Below are 20,623 nucleotides of genomic sequence, written 5' to 3' on the forward strand. Positions count from 1 at the left end.
CACATGTCAGAGCACCTAATCACCAAGTGATTCGAGTGGTTTCTTTTCCTGGCTGTTTGTCTCATCTCCTCAACTACAGGGTGTGCTGTCTGAGGGCAGCACTGTGTCTTTTTGCACACTTCTGCCTTCGGCACAAGACTGGATCCACCACAGCCCCTCAGTAAAGACATGGATGGTGGAGGATGGGTGGACAGACAGATGGGACGGACGGACGGATGGATGGTGAGTGAATGGATGGATCAGTGGATGAATGTGAATAGATGATGGATGCTGGATGGTTGGATGGTGGGTGACGAATAGATAGATGATGAATGATGGGTGGATGGATGGGTAGGTGGATGAAGGGATGAATAGATAGATGATAAATAGATAGATGGTGGATGATGGATGGATGGTTGGATGGTGGGTGATGGATGGGTGATGGATGGATGGTTGGATGGTGGGTGATGGATGGGTGATGGATGGATGGATGGTTGGATGGTGGGTGATGGATGGATGGATGGATGGTTGGATGGATGGATGGATGGTTGGATGGTGGGTGATGGATGGGTGATGGATGGATGGATGGATGGATGATGGGTGATGGAGGGGTGATGGTTGGATGGATGGTTGGATGGTGGGTGATGGATGGTTGGATGGATGGATGGATGGTGGGTGATGGATGGGTGATGGATGGATGGATGGTTGGATGGATGGATGGATGGTTGGATGGTGGGTGATGGATGGTTGGATGGATGGATGGATGGATGGATGATGGGTGATGGAGGGGTGATGGATGGATGGATGGTTGGATGGTGGGTGATGGATGGATGGATGGATGGTTGGATGGATGGATGGATGGTTGGATGGTGGGTGATGGATGGGTGATGGATGGATGATGGATGGTTGGATGGATGATGGATGGGTGATGGATGGATGGATGGTTGGATGGATGGATGGTGGGTGATGGATGGGTGGATGGATGGATGGTTGGATGGATGGTTGGATGGTGGGTGATGGATGGATGATGGATGGATGGATGGATGGATGGATGGTGGGTGATAGATGGGTGATGGATGGATGGATGGTTGGATGGATGGTTGGATGGTGGGTGATGGATGGATGGATGGTTGGATGGATGGATGGATGGTTGGATGGTGGGTGATGGATGGGTGATGGATGGATGATGGATGGGTGATGGATGGATGGTTGGATGGATGGATGGATGGATGGTGGGTGATGGATGGGTGATGGATGGGTGATGGATGGATGGACGGATGGATGGTTGGATAGATGGATGGTGGGTGATGGGTGGATATATAGATGATGGAAAAAGGGTGGATGGACAGATGGACTGGGAGAGATACACAAAAGACTTCCACACATGGAAGACCCTTGTTACCCATCTGTCTGAGAACCTCATCACCACATTTTGCTGCCAGTCCTGCCATGGCTCTGCAGGTCTGGCGTGCAGCTCCCGGAAGTGCAAGGAGCCCCAGGGCCAGCAGTAATCCGGAAGGTGGGAAGCAGGGTCGCAGGTGGCCTGAGGAGGAGCTCACAGCTCACGGCAATGGGCCGAGCTCCAGGCCCGAGCCTCACTCTGTCTCTGGGAAACCAGCTGTGTGTCTCGGCCCCTCCTCCACTCGCCTCCCCTCCCATAGAGTCCTTGCCAGTCAGCAGCGCCTGGGTGGGATGTCTGAGAATCACATGGGTGGGAACCTCGTCTTTGTTTTCTTGGTCCTATACTGGTATTCTGAGCAAAGGAGCCGGGTCTCCCACAGTCCGAGCCAGGAGGGTGGGCCAGTGGACACCTCCCCTACTCCGGCCACTGTCCTCACTCAAATCTAGCCCCTCTTGTACACCTCGGCTGTTGGGCTGGGGGTCCTTTCTGTGGGTCAGGGGCACTCAGAGCTTTCATGAATCCCACGGAGCCCCCACGACTCAGCTGGGACCTCTGCTCATCCCCTTTGGCAACAAGCGGCAGACACCTGTGTCAGGCCGGAGCCCGCCCACCCTTAGCTCTGTGCTCTGAGACCTGGACAGGCAGAGCCTGTGCTCGCGTGGGAGACACACCAAGGGCCTCTGCCCAGAGTAGCCAGATCAGCCGGAGCAGGCAGGCAGGCAGACACAGTGCTTTGTCTTTTTGCTGTGGATGAAGCAGCTGCAGAACCCAATGGGGTGTTCAAGAGTCCAGCAAAATGCCCAGGGGCATTCTGGAGTCTGTGACCGCAGCCATTGTGCTTGGTCTCTCTGGGACACAGCCAGGAGGGCGGCCCGAGACCCCCTCTGTCCCCAAGAATTCAGCTTGTTCACCCGGGGCAGCAATCTGGCCTCTCTGGACTGTCCACATGGTCACAATGGGGCCCATTCTCAGAACCCTGGAAAACACAGCCCTGCAGAGAATGGAGGGCTTCCCACAGGACACAGGGCCCTCAGTCCAGCCGCTGAGAGCGCGGCTCCAGTGAGGCAAAGAGATGTGTTCATGCCTCCTCCGTCCGCCCTGCCTCGCCAGACCATGCGTGCGAAGGCTGGCCAGAGCCAGGGCAGAGGCCCTCCCGGGGCAGAGTGGGGTGGAAAGACCCCCAACATGCCCCAGACCTCAGCTGACCCCAAGCCCTTGCTGACGAGGCCTGCACTCCGCTTCTGGAACTGGATGCCCTGTGTTGCCATCTCGTCATTTCAAGGAGAATGCGAAATCTCAGTATTGCTCCGGGGAGTCTCGGGACCAAGAGAGCTTGCAAGGATTCTTAGAGCTTCCCTTCCCTGGTATGAAAGAAGTTAATGTCACAACGCAGACAGACAGACAGACACCTGACCCAGGGCACAGCCACCTACTGCCCGTTTCTTGTCCGTTCTTTTGAAAATGGCGCAGCCCCGTGATTGGCGTCAGCGCTCAGGAAAGGGCCGTTGCCTGCCATTTGAGAAGCCCTGGCTGGAAGAGGCCCAGAACCTGGGTGCGTTGACACTCCTTCCAGCCTGCCTCCCGCCCATCCGTCTGTCTGTCTCTCCTCTTCACAGAGAGTTTCCTCCATATCAAGCCCTCATTCTGCAACTTTTGGGGTTTTACTGCCAGATGCCTGGGCTTCCCCGGCCTGACCGGCCAGCCGTTCACCCTCCATCCCCAGGTCAGCCCTGTCCTCCGTGGGAAGCTTCTGGAGCTTTCTCAAGGCACCTGCTTGCAAGCAGCCACCAGGGACGTCCTGTGAGCCACCAGGGCTGCTCTCTTCTCTTGCACTTGCAGGGCCACCACTCCTGTCATCGGCATGGATTGTCTTGGGATGTTTGCTGTCTCGCGGTTCCATGTGCTTTTGTCTCCACACCTTGCGGGCCAGGAGCGTGTCCTGTGCTGCTCCTGTGTCTGCCCGTGCAGGCCTTAACGTGGTTTTCTACAGCAGGAGCTTTAAGAAGTACATATTGGTGGATAACAGTGATCAAAATCAAAATCATTATACACCCCAAGGGCTCCACGTCACCCCTCAGCCCCATCCTGGCCAAGGCTGCAAACCTTCCCCACCAGCCCTCGTATTCTAGGTAGCGCCCATGTCCTCCACAACCACCTGGCTCTCAAGGTCACCGCCAAGCCAGCCGTCTGGCACCCAGCCGGCCTCTCCAGCTTCCCAGCGGCATCCTGGGCTGAGCAGCCAATGTCAGCCAGCGGACAGGAGGCTGAGAACATCAGGCTGGAAGTTGGTGCGTGTGTGTCCTGCTCTGCCAAGGCCATCACTGACGGGGAGGCTAGGGGAGGGGAGGTGCAGCCTGTGCCAGATCCTTCCATGGAGCTCCGCGGCAGGTCCAGCTGCCTTCCCTACACCTTCCCTCGCCTCTTGCTCTTCCTGGCTTCTCCTCTCACTCTGGGAACCCTGACCACAGGGTGACCACCTCCCTTCCCCAGCGAGAGCCTGTTGCTGCTAGCTACTCCTCTCCAGGCAGCCCCATCCCTGGGGGCTCCAGCTTGGCTCCTGGGAGTGTGCTGGGTCAGGACTGCATGTTCAGCCTCAGGAGCCTGGACAGGCCCCGAACCCTCAGAACCTCAGTCTACTCATCCATAGGATGGATTAGCACCTGCTCCACCTATACTTCAGAGAGGTCAAACGCTTGGGGGTGTTCAAGGTCATGTGGCCAACATGTGTGTTTTTATTTTCTTTTCTTTTTTGAAATTTTATTTATTTGAAAGAGTTACAGAGAGAGGTAGAGACACAGAGAGAGATCTGCTTTCCATCTGCTGGTCCACTCCCCAAATGGTTGCAACAGCCAGAGCTGAGCAGATCTGAAGCCAGGAGCCAGGAGCTTCTTCTGGTTCTTTGGGTGCAAGAGACCAAGCACTTGGGGGCCATTTTCCACTGCTTTTCCCAGGCCATGAGCAGGGAGTTGGATTGGAAGTGGAGCAGCTGGGACTTGAACGGGCACCCATATGGGATGTCAGCACTGCAAGCCAGGGCTTTAACCCACCGCGCCACAGCGCTGGCCTCTACATTTGAAAGCCTTTATTGCCTCTCCTCCTAGTCTCTCCCTCCTTGCTGTCCCCCTCACCAGTGGCTTCACCCATCCTGGAAGGAGCACAGCATCTCACCAAGAGAGAAAAAAGAAAAGCCGCTCTCCTGGTTGAGTTAGAATAGAAACTCAGGGCGTTTACAGCTCTCAGTTTCTGGGAGCTGGTCACCCCTTGGGAGGTCAGATGTGTCCTGATGGAGGCGTCCAGACAAGTATGCCAGTACCAGGGATCCGTGTCGCCCTGGAAACGGGGCTTTTGTCAGCTGAGCCAGTCCATGCGTGTGGAAGCAGGCTGGCCCAGGGCTCAGCGCTGGTGTCTGGGGAAGCCCCAAGCCCTGGATTGGGGCTAGAGTCGCCCCTGCTCAGTGCTATCTGCCAACAGGACCACGGCCCTGCCTTGAGCTTCAGGAGGCCCTGCAGGGTTCAGGTGTAGCAGGCAGCGGCCGAGGTGGGGTCAGCACGTCCAGGTACAAGTGCACCCCACAGAACACTTCATGTTCCCGAGTCCTGAGGGGCCGCTCTGCCACGGTCCTTCCGGCAGGTAAACAGAGCTCACCCTCCAGCCGGCGGGCTCCTGGGATGGGAACACACCTGCTGTTGCCCACAATCTGCCCTTGCCCAGACAGGCGACGTCACCCTAATGAGGAATGACCAAGAGATGCGCTGTGTCATGTGGTGGGCGGGACTGCAGGCCTTGGAGGTCCTTGTCGAGATAGCAAGGGGCACGCTACTGGGTTGAGATCCCCACCCCATGCCCAGCCCAGGCCAGAGGGTGACTGACCGCCCTAGTTTGTCCCGTCCGAGCCCTGGAGGGCCCATGTTCCAGTGTCCCTGGGACTGTGGATCACCGTGCTGGTCTCAGTTACCCTGGACCAGTTGCCCAGGAAGCTGGATGGCCTGCTGGGAGCCGAGTCCCCAGCAGCCGGGGAGGCCTGTTCAGTGACGTGGGGCTCTGGGATGCCTCTGCCCTTCCCTCTCCTCCCACCCTGCAGAGCTGGTGACTCAGCAGCAGTCGGCAGCAGGCTAGACTATAACTCCCGCGAGTGGAGTCCCTGGCAGGGAGGGGCCGCCCGCAGCAGCTCAGGACAAGACCCGGAGCAAGGAGGGAGTGTGGGAAGGGTGGGAAGGAGGTTGCGGAGGGGGTCTTGAGCTGTCAGGGAATGGGTTTCCAACTGAGGCCTCTGCTGTCCCGTCCAGGCCAGGGCCAGTTACCGAGTGCTAAAGGCCGGGGAGCCATGCCTTTCCCCTCACCCTTTATGGTTTATGAGGGCTGGGGGAGCCCCAGCCACTGGATACTCAAGCTGCTACTCAGCATATGCAACCGCTAAAAATTCGAAATGGCTTTGCTAAAAGGTGCCCAACCGGAAACCTCTAAGAGGTTTCCTATTAGGGCAGCCTGCTCGGGCTGGACGCCAGGTACTGTGTGAAGGATTCCTCTGCCTGCCGTTCCCACCATTCAGTCACTGGCTGGCTGCCCCCTGCCAGCTCAGCCCACAGCCCACTGACTGCTCTGCCTTCCTCTCTTGCACCTGCTACTGGACCACTGGGGATTCCACGTGAGACTCAGAGCGAGGCGTGCATCCCAGTCTCACCCCATCGCTGTGTGACCTGCAACTAGTTGCCCAGTTTCTCCAAGCTTTGCTCCTTCTCTCCTCCAGGACTAGAAGGAGGAGTGCCCACCAGCTACAGGGGAGGCTCTGGAAGTCCTTGGTAGGGAGACTGCATCCCCTGCTCAGGATGCCCGTAGGCTCCCTGGACACTGCGAGCTCCCTGTACTTGCTTAGCGAGGCTGGGGCCTGGCGGAGATGATGCATCGCTGGGCTGACTGGCCTCAGAACCCTCAAGGAGGCTTGTGGGAGATGCAGACAGTGCAGGAGGGCGGAGCCAGGCCCCAGCCAGCTGTCTAGTTGATTATGTTCCATGGCTAAGCTGAGCACCCCTGCCAAGACACCTTCACCAAGGAGGTACTGGGGCATGTGACTCATGCTCTCTTCCCACTCCCAGGCCTGAGATAACCTCCCCCCCCCCCCAAGCTCAGCAGCCCAAAGCTGCACAGAGTGGGAAGGATGCCACCCCCACCTCCCTGTCTGGGCTACTGGCAGCTCAGGAGCATGGTCAGTGGGTCATGTAACCCCAAGGGGCCCCTCCTGCCAGGTCCAGCAGGAAATGGTGGCACAGGGGAGGGCAGCTCCTCGGCGCCCTCCATGCCTCGCCATTCCCCAGTCGCCTGAAGAATGAGTTCCCACCTTGGGCATGGGAAGTCACCTGGCAAGACCAGTCACCGTAAATGCTGTCCTCCTCCTCCCCACACTTGCGCGCTAAGGGGGCGCAGCCTCTGCCTTAGGAAGACAAGCAGGTCCTTGGCAAGGCCGCCCGGGGAGCCAGGAGTGGTGGGATGGCCAATGGGTGCCCCCTCCTGACTCCACGCAGCAGTTTCTCCTCTGCCTCGTCTGCCCTGCAGTCCCTGTTCCTGGAGTGGCCAGGACGACTGAAGGGGACATGGGACACCACGGGCTTTCTCAAACGGGATGGGGTGGGAGGAATGCACGTCCCCGGGCCTCGCTGGCAGCACTGTGATTCAGTGGGTTCTGTGGGCCCAAACTCTGGGACATGCAGGCTCTCCTTACTCCTGGCTTCCAGGGCTTAACCACCCCAACGGCACAGGCACCCCTGGACCTCCAGGGGCGTCTCCCTGAGCTTGGTCCTGCTGTCCTCCCTGTGAGCCTGCCGTCTAGCTGGCTGTTCCCTTCCCAGAGATAGGCGATTGCCCGGTACGCCAGGGGAAATGGGAGGGATTTGCAGTCCCCAGACAGATCCTGGCCAGCCCTGTGCTGCCTGGCCCTTCCCCTGCTCTGGTTAAGGGGCCAGCTCACCTAATCCAGGTCCCCAGGACAGGAGACCACAGGTAGCAGCCAGGGCCAGGTGGGGAAAATGCCTGACCTGGGTGTGGGGATGCCTTGCTGTAGGGTAGGGCGAGCGTGGGAGTGGCCTGGGGCAGGCTGGGAGGAGCTAGGAGCCCAGGTCCTCTAACAGTCATTGGCAGAGACAGGATCTCAGCCAGTGTCTGGCCTCGGGAGTTCACCCTCCAATCCCTGCTACCAGTCCAGGGCTCACCCCTGCTGTGCAATGTTCGGCTCCACCCCCAGCCCCCAGCCTTAACCCCTAAGGAGAGAGGCTCTTACTGCCGAGTCTTCAAAAAATTCATGGAAAACGAAAAAACTACATATGGATTTCAGATTTTTCTTTTTTGCATCAAAATGTTTGAATTCTATTTCTCCCGCAACTTTCTGAAGTCCCTTTCGCAGTTCAGCCTATAGCCAATATTTACCGCTCACCCATGCATGGCCCCGGGGGCCGGGAGAGAGGAAACCGGCCAGGTGTGCCCAGGGGCCCTGATGCACGCATATGGGGCGGGAGGGGGGTGCGGAAGACACTCTGAGGAGGTGACAGTCGTGACTTTCGGGCTGAGTGGGCTGGTGTGAAAAATGCAAAGGATCGGGAGGGGAGGCGCCCCAGGGGACGCGCGCGGGGCCCGGGTTCCAGGGACCGCCCTGCGGGAGACTCCGTCCCCCTGTTTACCAAGTGCGAGAGAAGCTGCCCGGCCCTCTCCCATCCTCCCAGGGTCCCGGGCCGGGAGTCCCTGAGGACAGGCCGGCCGGGCCAAGTGGGCGGGGCGCGGCGGCGGGACCCCGGACAGGCGCGGCGCGCAGTGCGTGCGGCTGCGGAGCGCGCAGCTCGCCGGCCGCGGGTATCACATGAGCCGCGGTGCCGGCCGACCGCAGCCTGCCCGCGAGCGTCCCCGCGAGCGTCCCCGCAGCCGCATCCCGGCGCCCCGGCTCGGCCCTAACCATGTCTGTTTTTTGTTGCTTCTTTTTCAGGGACTACGGCAGTTCCAAAAGGAAATCAGGTAAGGGAGCCCCGGGGCGCGCTTCCTTCCAGTCTCCTCTCCCGCCCCTGGCACGCGCCCTCCGACCCCGCAGAGGACGGGGGGGGGGGGGGGGCGTCCTTGCAGATCAACGCTTCTCTTAGTTGCCCCTCCCCAACTCATGCCCTGAAGCCCTTGATGCCTGCACCTTCACCTCCTTCCCCGAGGAACCCCCTCGGGCTCGCGATGCAGTGGGGGTGGGTGCGTGGGGTTTGCTAAGCGCCTCGGCGCCCCCGGCCTGGGCTGCCGGGTCCCTGGCCCCCGTGCTCGCTGCGAGGCACTTCCTGCGGTGCAGCGGTGATGGTAGGGTTCGCAGGTACGCACGGGCTTTTCCCTGCGCTGCAGCGCCACAAGGGGGTCGTCCGTGAGTTTTCAGTGCCGGGGCCGCGGACCTCCCCACCTCCCCCATACTCTGAGCGCTTTCTCATTGCCGCAGGGCGGGGGGGGCGTGCACGAGTCACCTGGTGCCAGGGCCTACCCCGAGTTTGCGAGGGTGTGGAGGCGGTGAGAGGTGGGGCCGGTTCCCGGACAGTGTGTGCTGGCCGCTGGCCACTGGGGTCAGGGGTGGGAGAGGCCTGGGTGTGGACGGGGTGTAGTCAGTTGGGGGAGGCTGGTCCTTTGGACTGTGTATGTCCTGGGATGTGGGGCAGGGACAGACTGGAGGAGCTGTGCCGATGCGTGGAAGGCGCACCTGTGGGGTCATGGGCAGCCTTCCCAGGGGATGTGGGAAATGTGCATACACCCGTGTCTTGTGCACATGGCTCTGTGTGTCTGCGTGATGCGTGGGAGAGCCAGGGTAGACGTAAATGTGTGCTGTGTGCTTCTGAGTCGGGTTTGTGTATCCAAGTGCTTGCCTCAGGGCTTACGGGACAGGCAAGTGGCCACTGGGCTTTCCTTTGGGGCAGGCGTGCCTGTTTTGTGTACATGGGTGGGTCCTGACCCGGTGTGTGCCCTGGGACATGTTTGTATTTGCATCCCTGTTTGGGGTGTGTCTGGCAAGGGATACACACAGGCCCCGGGTGCCTCAGGTGGGGGTGGAAGGGAGCATTTCCTTCTGCCTTCCGCCCCTGAGAGATTGCGGCAGGACCCCTGCTGCCACTCCTGGTCCCAGCTCTAGGTGGACAAGCAGAGGGAGGGGCCAGCCTAGGGGTGTGTCTGCACCTTCCCTGGGCCTCCTGGTGAGCCTGGGCTCCAGGGCTGGCAAGTTCCCTCACCTCTCCTGTGCAGGAGATGGAACAAGTTCTTGTGGAATCGTCCCTAGGGCTTCAGAATCGCTCCGGAAGCAGCAGGCACAGCCCTGGTACCCAGTCCTGCTCCTGCTGCCGCCTTGCTTCCCCTGTGACCTTGGGCCTTCTTGCTGCCTGCCTCAGTTTACCCCCTGTGAAGGCAAGGGCTGGACCCAATAACCTATCAGTTTCCTGTGTGCCTGGGACCCCACCCAGGCTCCTCCCACTCCAACAAGGCCTCCCTCCCCCCTTCTCTGCCTTCCGCCCTCAGGCCAGGAAAAGCAGGGAGGAAGAAATCTAATTTACTTTGGTGTGCTTATGCTAATGGCCACTTAGTGCGGTGGCTGGAAGAGCCAGCTCTGGAGCCAGGCAGCAGGAGTTTACCGGCCTCTGTCCTCTGACCTTGCACAAGTTTCTCACCCTCCCTGGGCCTCTTTCTGATGCCAGTGAGGGCTGATACTCATTCCCATTTTATGATGGTTGACCCCAAGTGTCCACTCGGCTGGGCCACGGTGCCCGGGTGTTTATTTGGTCAAGCACTGTTCTGGATGTTTCTCTGATGGTATTTGGAGGATGAGATTTAACATTTAAATCAGTGGGTTTTGAGTGAAGCAGATTACCCTCTGTAACATGGGTTGGTGGGCCTCTGCAGTCAGTTGGACGAAGACTGACCTCCCCCTGGGGCCCAGCAAGTGCAAAGGCCCTGAGGCGGGAGCAGGCTCAGTGCTGAAGGTGCAGCAGTTCTGGCAGCAGCCTGCTTGCTTGGATTCAAACTGCAGCCCGCCCCCCAGTCTCCAGTCTGCCAGCTCCCCCATCAGACGGTAGACTCACCAGGCCCCCACAATCACGTGAGCCGATTCCCTAAATACCTCTCTCCCTTTTCTTCCCTGTGTACACATCCTGTGGGTTCTGTGTCTCTGGAGAACCCTGACTAACGCACCCTCCACATGGTCTAATGGCGATTAGGTAAGCTGTTGGTGAGCCTAGAACACTGCCTGTGACTAGGAAGCTTCCCGAAGTCCTAGCGCTGATAGGGAATGGGCGTCACTGTGCTAGGAACTTTCCATGGTTCTTCCAGCCACGTGGCGTGCTGGGCCGTGGGACTGCCGTGTCAACAATGGGGCTCCGTGGGGTGACTGCCCATCGGCCTTGGCAAAGTGCAAACTGGGTCCATCTCTAGGGCTCTGCCCTGCTTCAGGATGGAGCTCACGGAGCGGCTCCAGGTCACGCAGCCAGAGGCGCCTGCACAGAGAAAGTGGACACTGCTCCTGGCCAACACCCCAGCTCCTCCTTGAAGGAGCTCTTACTGAGCAGAGTACGGGCTTGGAGTGGGGGCGGGGGTTGGTCAACAGGAAGAAAATTCCCAGGGAACTTCTCTAGGGAGCTGGACTGGTGACCTTGATACCAGGAAGAGTGAGGCCCCGAATTTGTCTGTGTGCCTTCCCCCCATCACACCTGTTGCTTCCCAAAACCTAAAGGCATCCTGGGCTCTGCCCTTCTCTCACCTGCCCACCTGAGCCACAGGTGCACCTGCTGCTGCCCGCCTCCACCACTGCACCTGTTAGAAGCTCCTGGCTTCTTCCCTGGTCTCTGCTGCCACCTCCACCCTGCACACCACAGCCAGGGAGGCCTCTTAAAAGCCTCTACTAACTAATGTGTGTTTCTGCTTAGAATTCCCCAGGGGCTCTCCATCCCAGCCAGAACAAACTCCTTACTCCGACTTCCAGAGCCCCGTGTGATCCGGGCCCTGCCTGCCTCCCCAGCCTGGGCTTAGCCTGCTTGTGCCCCCACACCCACACGTCCCCACCCCGCGCACCGCCAGCCACCTTGCTCGCCTGCTGCCCCTTAGCGGGCAGCCTCTGCTCTTGCTGTTCCCTCTGCCTGGAATGCTCTTCCCTGGTCTTGCACGTGGCTGGCTTCTTCTTAAGGTTTCTGCTTTGCTGTCACCTTCTCAGAGATGCTGATCCACACCTGGCTGCCCCCTGCGTCTTCCCTCCCTTCCCATGCCCTGGCTACGCTGTGTGTCTTTTTGCTGCCTCTCTCCCACTGCCTTAGGAGTAATGACCTTGGCTGGGCTGCAGGACTTGTGGCAGAACCAGGATCCACCCAGACTTGCTGAGGGGTTGGGCGGATGGGAGAAGGCGCGTTCTGATGAGTGAACCCTGTGCGGGCAGGACAGGAGTGTCACTGGGCCCAAGCTGGCGGCACCTACTGGAAAGCAGAGGCACTTTTCTGGTTTGGTGGGCAGAGAGCTGGAGGCTTTGGTAGTCTAGGAAGAGCACATGTGCAAAGGTCGGGGTGGGGGTGGGACAGGCACTGCCACTGCCTTTATCGAGCACCTGCTGTATGCCAGGTGCTATGTAAGATGCTGAGGTTACGGGAGTGTGTTCTGCCCTGGAGGAGTTTGCAGCCTGCTTAGAGGATCACTGCTAGATGAAAGGTACAGGTGGGTAGAGGGAAGTGAGCTTGTGACGTGGTTGCCTGGGGAACACCAGTCCAGGCGAAGGGCCCAGGAAGTGCAGAGGCCCTGAGGTGGGAGCAGGCTCACTGCTTGTGACACAGGAGGAGGCACGGGGCTGGGGCAGAGGTAGGGGCAGGTGGCTGAGGTGGGAGGAGGTGAGGACAGAGATGTAGCTGGGGGCGTGCAGGGCTTTAGACTCCTGCTGAGCAAGGTGAGGAGCCACTAAAGGGTTCTGAGTAGATTGACAGAGGCAGGGGAGTGGAGGTGGGGGGGTGAGACAGCGGTGATGTGAGGTGGACTTGGATGGCCGGATGTAGGGTGGGGAGTGTGTGAGTCAGGCCTACAGCGTGTCCGTCACGTGACCTTGGACAAATCCCCTCGCCTCTGGCTGGTGTCCCATCCTGTTTCTTGTCTCCTTCAGGGTCCTAGGAGAGAAGCAGAAGCCGCAGGAGGGGGTGTGAGGACTTGGTTGACACAGGTGGGCTGCCGAGGGGAGTCTGGATTCCACGGGGCAGGCCGTGGAGAAGGCAGGCTGAGCGCGTGGTCACCCGTGCGAGCCGCTGTCCACAGCTGAAGCTTAGGGAAGCCTCGGCCCTAAGCCGGTGGCCGCTCAGCTTTTGGACTCAGGCCCACAGAGTGTTTAGGATTTGTTTCCCTTACTCAAGGTCAGTGCAGGCTTCACCCCCCGGGGACTGTAGCCCAGCCAGGTTGACATTGACCCTCACACCGGCAAACGGGCTGGTTACTGGAGCGGCGACCTGGCAGGTGGAAGTTGTTAGCTGTGGTGGCTTCCCCAAGGGAGCACATGCTTCAGGAGCCCAGGGGGGCTGGGGCAGGCTCCCCAGACCACAGACCTGCAGAGATCAGATGACGCTCACCATTCTGTAGGAAACTGCTTTTCTCCAGGGACCTCAGCTGGGGAATTCTGAGATGTACCACTAGAGGGCGCAAGTGGCTATGGAGGGGCCGGCAGAAAGGGCCTGAAGTTCCCTCCCACCCAGGAGCCCCTGCTGAGCTCCAGCTCCTTGAAATGCAAATAAGGTTGCACAAGAACGGGGCTGTAAGTTTATTCTCTTAGGCAAGTGTTGACGTCCTGGTGAAATCCTGTTTATGTTTTTTCTTGGAAGAGCTCTGCCCTGTTTCCATCTCGGTGATCATAAAACTATGTTATTGGACTGAGCTAATGCGATCCACGTTACTGCCCATTCCTTGCCATGAGGCAGGGTGCTTGGTGCTCGGTGCTCAGAGTTTGGGTTTTGACGTCAGACAGACAGGGTTTGGGCCCCAGCTCGGCCACGGGTTAGCTTCACTGTTGTGGTTGTAATCGTTGATAGACTCTGAAAGGAGGGGAGAAGCTGGTCTTACCTTTGCTCTGAGACTGGGAAGACACAATGGAGGCATTTGTGACCATCCCTGGGCCCCAGAGGAGACAGGCCCTGGACTCCGCCTTGCTGAGCCTTCCGCCAAGCTGAGGGTCCAGACTCCCCCCAGAGCCAGGAGTTCTCACGTCCTGTCCCAGCACTGTAGCCATGTGGTCTGGGGCAAGTTCTCAAGTCCTCTGTGCCTTGCTTCTTCCTGTGTAAAATGAGGATAATGACACCATTTGACCAGGCTGTTGAGATTTGAATGAAAGGGTTTTTTTTTTTAATATTTATTTTTTATTTATTTGAAAGGCAGAGTTACAGAGAGATGAGGAAAGACAACAGAGAGAGAAAGATCTTCCAACCGTTGGTCCACTCCCCAAATGGCCACAACAGCCAACTTTGGGCCAGGCTGAAGCCAGGAGCCAGGAGCTTCTTCTGAGTCTCCCACATGGGTGCAGGGACCCAAGCACTTGGGTCATCTTCCGCTGCTTTCCCAGGTGTATTAGCAGGGAGCTGGATTGGAAGCCGGGTCTCAAACCAGCACCCACCTGGGATACTGGCACTGTAGGCGGAGGACACTTAACCTACTAGGCCACAGTGCCAGCCCCTGAGTGAAGGTAAATGCCTGTGAAGTGGTGACCCCGGCGCTGTGCCTGACCCAGGAAACACTGGGGGTCAAGCAAGTTCTGCTGTGCCAGGGGGCAGCAGCTCTCAGCCAGGAGAGGCACTGGCTCTGGCTTTGCCCTGCTCCCATCAGACAGGGGAAGGCAGAGCAGGTCCCACTCCATTGTTGGCTATCAGCCTCATAACAGCCTAGGCAGGTGGTCTTGTCCCTGTCTCCCAGACCACGAAAGGAAGGTGAAGGAACTTGCCCGCGGTAGGCAGCCAGGCACAGAGGACGGAGTCTGATCCTCTGACCCAAACTTACTTTCCACAGAGTCTCTTCCCAGCTGAGCCAAGGCCCAAGGGGTTGGTCAGCTGCCAGGACTGAGGCTCTGAAGCCCTCCAGCAGGAGGTCCCATAAGGAGGGGCTTTTCCTAAGGGAGCCCCTGAAGTTTCTAGAAGGAGCCGTTGGTTACAGGGGGATCTTTAACCAGGTGTGGGATCCCTTTACAGGGTATGACTAACGTTGTCAAAATCTCACTTTTTATGAGTTTGGCTTTTAATAAAGTAGATTTGCTGAAGGTAAGATCCACCCCTAAATAGGTAGTCTAGGAAGTTAGCGCACCCTCATCCCTCCATAGATGATGCAACGAAGATTGTTGAACGTAGTGAGGACCAGGCAGAGGCTGGCCACCTGCTCAAGCCCAGGAGCCAGGCAGGACGTGCGGTGGCTCCTGTGGGCCAGAGGAAGCAGGGCTCGTTCCCCCCAGAACGGGTGCCCCCGCAGGACACAGAGCAGGGCGAGATGGACAGGGCAGCCTTCCTCCTCGACAGAGTGCGGGATGGCATGAGAGACGCCTGTGTCTGCCTTTGCCGGCTCCCAGCCCCATCTGAAGAGGGCACAGCTCAACTGAGAAGGCGGGGTATTGCTGGGGACCCCGAAATCACACAGGTGTGGGTGGAAGCCACAGGTGCAGGAGGCAAACACAAGTAGGGCAGTGGGGAGGCTGGAGCTGGGTCCTGGGGTGGGGAGGGGACAGGGTTTGAGAGGAACGGGCAGGGCAGGAGCAGTGCAGCGGAAGAAGCCACGGAGGGCGCATCGGCAAGCCTCGGCAAACAAGTTCTGAGCGTCCCGGTCTGCCTGAGCCCACCCCAACCTCAGTGAGAACGCGGCCGAGGGCTTCCTGCCGTGCTCCGACAGCCGGCTCCCAGAGTGAGCGTGGCTCCCAGGGTGAGCGTGGCTCCCAGGGTGAGCATGGCCTCGAGTCTCGTGCAGGCATCGGCTCCCGGCACGGCACACCCAGGCTGATGTTTTTCAGGAGTTTTTCTTTTCGTGGCTCTGGGTCTTCAGCCTGATGTCACCCCTGGAGTTCAAAGCCATCTAATTGGTAATGAAATGAGGCTGATTGATTTGACAACTCCACGGCCAGCCCACATGGCAGTGATGCGATGGAGAAAGTGATGCTGCTCCCCCCCCACACCACGTGCCTGGCCCCAGGCAGCCCAGTCCCACTGCCTGGCCAGCAGGGACCCCTGAGATGGGTGGCGGAGGGGAGCGCTGAGTGGGGGGGTGGACTACAGGGGCAGGAAGTGGCACCTGTCAGGACAGAGGGTTGTAAACCTCTTGTCCCTGAAACCCCAGCCCAGCCTTTGGAGAACGGCTCTCCGGGTGGGGGAGGGGGCGTTCCCAGCCACTGACCCCCCACATCTGGCCTCACCAGGAGGCAGTGTCCGGCCTCTGTCTTTCCTTTCTACAAGGTTTTGTTCCTGGCGGAGGAAATGCCCATGTTGTGGTCCAGCAAAGAAATGCTTCCCCCCGCGGCCCTCAGCCAGAAAGTAACTTGTTCCCTGCCTCAGCACGCTGGCTTGGCGACATGTGACACCAGAGGCCACATTTCCAGCAGCGACGCAGCCAGCGGAAAAGCAGAGATTTGGGGAAAATGTACATTGCTTATTGTGTTAGCACCTTTTTCTGATCTAAAGTTGCTTTGTTTGGAAACAGGAATGTGGTGTGTGTAACTGTCGGCACATGGCCTTTTCAGCAGCGGTCAGTCTTGAAATGTGAAGGCAAAAAAAAAAAAAAAAAAAAAAAAAAAAACCACTTTTTTCCCCCCAGTATTCGACATTTACAGGAGAAACGGTGCTTTTCCCAGACTCTTCTGCTTTGCCCCCTGGCTCTTGTCGTCGTCACGTGTGCCCCAGGAGCGTGTGTAAAGATGGATTTGGTTAATGTTGGAGCTGAGCCTTGCATCAGGGAGACAGCGTATCAGGAAGCCCCTTTGTGTCCCTGGCTCTGCAGGAAGCTGTGGTGGCTCTTTGTACTCCTTCCCCTGGGAGCTGCTCAGGTTCTGAGATGGAGCCCTCACAGGCCCCTGGGGGCTGCTTAAAAATATATATGTATGTGTGTGTGTGTGTGTGTATTATTTAGTTAGTGAGTTTTCATTTCATTTTAAAGCCAGAGGGAGAGACAGGCAGAGATTCTCCGTCTGCTGGTTCACTCCCCACCTTGCCACAACAGCCAGGGCTGGGCCAGGCCAAAGCCAGGAACCGGGAACTCAGTCTGGGTCTCACATATGGGTGGCAGGGACCCCAAGTACTGCCCCCCAAGGCTTGCCTTAGCAGGGAGCTGGAAATCGGGAGTGGAGCCGGGACTGGAGCCCGGACACTCTGAGAAGGGATGCAGTGCCAAATGCTCACCCTCACTGCGGGTTGTAAGTGAGTCAGCCGGGCAGAGAGAGCAGCTGGCAGGGAACAGCTGGCAGGCGCGCGTTAGCTGTCCGTGCGTGTCTTGTTAGGAGGACTCCGGCTTGTCGCAGTCTCTCGGGGCGCACGTCCTCACCTGTGAAAGGTAGGTGGCGATTGACTGGAATCAATAGGAGGAAAAGAGTGGCCTTTCATGTCCCAGGTGGGCGAGAGAAGCTGTCTGCGCATCCAAGCCCCAGGTCTCCGTCCCGGCTTCCCCAGGGCAGCAGCTTAGCGCTCCCCGGAGCCCCGAGCTATGCTGTGGAAGAGGTAACTCTGCCCTCCCCGGGAAGCTCACACACGCCTGACCCTCTCCTGTCCTCCAGGCTTCTCAGCTGTAGCATGACTGGGTCACGTGAGAGCCAGATGTGGGGATTTCCCCGGCAGTGTGTGTGCGTGAGCGAGCGAGCACACACGCATGTGCACACACACACAGCTCTGTTTACGTGGCATCGGGGAGCTCAGGGGATTGGGCCAGCCCTGGGCAGAGCAGGGGGGAGACGAGAGGCCTGGCTCGCAGCAAACGGGGGGGGGGGGGGGGGGTGGTGCTGCTGCACAGAGCCTGCCCCCGCCCACCCCACAGATAAGTGGTTGTTCCTGCTCAGACTCCCATTTCCTGCAACATCCATCTTGCCTGAGGCCGTATTAGTTAGGTTTTTTTTTTTTTTTTTTTTTTTAATCATCCTTTTGAAGAGCTTTGAAGCAGATACTGGAAGCCAGCAGCCTTTCAGTGCTGTTCTTGCAGGCTTGGGGGCCTGCCGTGAGCCATTGTGCCCAGCACCAGCCAGGCTCAGGGCCTTTCCCAGCCCAGGAAGGCCTGTGTGTGGCTCAGGAGGCAAAGCCTGGACCAGAGAGAGGGCAGGTGCCCTTGAAACCCGGTAGCCTGACAGCAACAAGCGAGCAAGCATTGTTCCTTGCAGACACCACTGAGGATGAATTGGATGCCTACTGTGTTCGGGGTATTGTGGGGCTGCCGACAGGGTTAGGATCCTGAAGGAATCTCAGGTTGGATTGGAGAGACTCAGCCAGTCTTTATTAAGTACCTGCTGTGTACCAGGCACTTGCTAGGACTGCAGTCCTAACCAGAAACAGTGGAAACAGAACAGCCTGAGGACCCTGCCAGGGACACCTGGAGTGAGGCAGGCAAACTGGGTAGAGTGGGTGTCCTCGGCCCCTGTCAGGAACAAGCTCTCGCCCCCACCCCCGCCCAGGGCCCTGTCCCCTGACCCTGCGTGCTCCAGGGGACAGCAGCTGAAGCTTCTGAGCCCTGCCCCTCAGGTGGGTCTAGGACACAGGCGAGGCCTTCTGCACCCAGCCCTGCTGTCCTTGCCTCCTGGTTGGGTCTGGCGGCCCCAGGGAGTAAGGGTGCCCCTCAGTGGCGGGCAGGTGGCTGAGGGAGCCAGGCTGCCCCCCAGACCTGCAGGAACCCTGAAATAGACAGGAACTGCCAGGAGGGTGTCTGGTCACACCATGTCCCAGTACCCTCCAAGTCCTGTCTGCAGATGGCGTGCAGTATTGCATCTGTACAAACTGGGTACATCCTCCATGTACTGAGTCACCTCTAGGTTACCTGTAGTACGCACCACGACGTAAAATACACTGCGGCATAAGTGGTGTGCAGGGGGCAATGACGAGGAGGAAGACATCTTACGTGTTCAGTACAGATGCAGAGGTTTTTGTCACATGTTTCCATCTGTGGTTAGTTGAATCTGGATGCAGAACTGGCAGGCCCACCGTGTGTCTTTGTGTCCCACCTCCCATGCTTTGGGACAGAGCAGGGGGAGGGGCACTGGGTGGTCAGAAGCAGGCCTCCAGTGCTGCCCGTGGTCGGAGCTCAGCGGATAGTTGGGGTGTGACTCATGGAGAGTAGGGGCCGGCGTCCAGTCCGCGTCTGGTCCCAGTGGGACTGTCTGCCTCAAACCCCTTGCCTTGACTCCATCACTCAGTCAGGGGGAGGCACGGTGCAGGCCTTGGGGGAGGGGGGCTGCAGCCAGCAGCTGCCGACCTCACTCCGCTTCCCTGGTCGTTTCTCTCCCCGTGGACACACATGCTGGCTGGGTGGGCGCCTTGGAGCAGGGAGAGCCCAGTAAGTGGGGGAGGACCACCAAGACAGACCACCCCAGGTCAGGATCCTGGAACCCAGTGCTGTGTTGGGCTTGTCTCTTCCCGGCACACAGACATCCCGGGCGTAGTGAGAGATGAGAACCTGAGAAGTGAGGGGGAGGCTGCAACCCAAGGGGCTGCCGCGGGGCCAGCACAGCAGCTGCCGGGAGCGGAGGCTCAGACCCTGCCGGCCTCCCCACCGTGCACAGCTGACTGACAGACGGTGGCACCTGTCTTTCCCTGAGAAGCTTCTGGTCTCTTAGTGGGGTGGATCGAGGGTGGCAGCACCCTCCAACCCTCCCTCCCCTGGGCAGCTGCAGCATTGCAGGAGCTCCCTTGGCCTCTCCCCACACCGACGGGGGCCAGGTCCACCCTTCTGGGCCCAGGACATAGTCTCCGAGGGGCTGTGGAGTGGCTCCAAGCCCAGCCCCACCGCACCCCATTCCCCACCTGGGCAGGGGAACTGAATGTGCCCTGGCCGTGGAGCTCCTGGCCAGAGGGAAGGCAGTGTGTGTATGCGTGTGTGTGTGTGCGTGCATTCCTACCCAGGGCGGGGCCGCCCCCACACAGGCCCTGGGTTCTGGGAGAGGCGGCACTCCCAAGAAAGGAGGCGGCCCTTTGTTGCCGAGAGCAGAGTAGGACTGTGGCCGCTCTTATGGAGAGAAGCACAGGCAAGAGGCCCTGTCCACTGCCGGCCAGGGAGGACCCAGGAAATGCCCTCCTCTGTTAGGGTCCCTTCATCCTCGGCTCTGGCTTGTCCTGCTCGGCTCCAGTCTGACACCATTTCCTCCTTGCTGTGGGGCCTTGGGAAAGGACCTGCGCTTCCCCGAGCCTCCTCAGCAGTGAAATGCAGAATATTGTAAGGATTGTGTCAGATAATGCTCACAGGGTTCTGTGCGGTATCTCACGTGAGCATTAAACAAGTGGGCTCTGCTCTGATTCTACCCCAGCCCTGCCAGTCGCACACTGCACAGTCCTAGGCACATTTGAGCCCCTCTCTAGTGCTGTCTCCCCATCTGGCTTAGCCTGTGGGTCCCACCAGGAAGCAGGAGCTACAGCTGAGGGAGGAGAGCCTGGAGGCAATGGCCTGCCTTCCCATTTAGGTTTGCTTTCTGTCTTTAAGAAGATACCCACCAGGAATGCTGCTGCCCTACTGAGTTTCTCCTCAAGGCTGTCTGTGTATTCAGCCCAGAAATCTGCAGCCCAGAACCCCCAGGCCTTGTGCATCAGCAGGTGCAGAATGTGCAGGGCCCAGTGCAAGATGGAAACACAGGGCCTCTTGTTCATAAATTATGAATGCTCAGCGGAAGAGCAGTAAGGCAGCCACAGGCCCTTGTTCTAAGCATGGGGCCCAGGTGACTGCCCGGGTCATGCCTCTATGAAGCTTGCCCTGCCTTGGATGCTGTGAGTGCGGGAGGCAGGGCCTGCCTAGGGTCTAGCTGGCTGCTGTGGCAGCATTAACCCATCAGTCTCCCATCCGAGGGCATTGCTTTTTCGTGCTGTGTTTTTGATGAGCGAGTGACTCCTACTCAGCCTAGACCAGCTTTGGGGAACCTTTTTTCTGCCAAGGGCCATGTGGACATTTATAACATCATTCGCGAGCCTTGCAGAAGTATCAACTTAAAGATTCGCCGCCTGTAGAGTTACTGAGTTTGGATTCCTGCCTTTGGTCGCTTTGGCAGGGCTTCATGGAGCTGCCCGTGCGGGAAGCAGCTCGCACAGTGTGGGT

At 58.8% G+C, this 20,623-nt stretch overlaps 1 protein-coding gene across 5 annotated transcripts in view; it reads left to right on the forward strand.

The window, feature by feature from the left end:
- SH3PXD2A (SH3 and PX domains 2A) overlaps positions 1–20,623 on the forward strand; it is a 225,065-nt gene that overhangs the window by 139,480 nt on the left and 64,962 nt on the right. For 4 of the 5 annotated variants that reach the window (XM_062214614.1, XM_062214615.1, XM_062214611.1 and 1 more), the window contains exon 6: positions 8,349–8,377. In XM_062214614.1, coding sequence (XP_062070598.1) covers positions 8,349–8,377 — 29 coding nt within the window. Of the gene's footprint in view, positions 1–8,348; positions 8,378–16,834; positions 16,898–20,623 lie in introns of those variants that run through there. The other variant, XM_062214613.1, reaches the window with a different exon arrangement.

This window comes from Lepus europaeus, chromosome 17 (genome assembly GCF_033115175.1).
Source record: "Lepus europaeus isolate LE1 chromosome 17, mLepTim1.pri, whole genome shotgun sequence".
Taxonomy (NCBI): domain Eukaryota; kingdom Metazoa; phylum Chordata; class Mammalia; order Lagomorpha; family Leporidae; genus Lepus; species Lepus europaeus.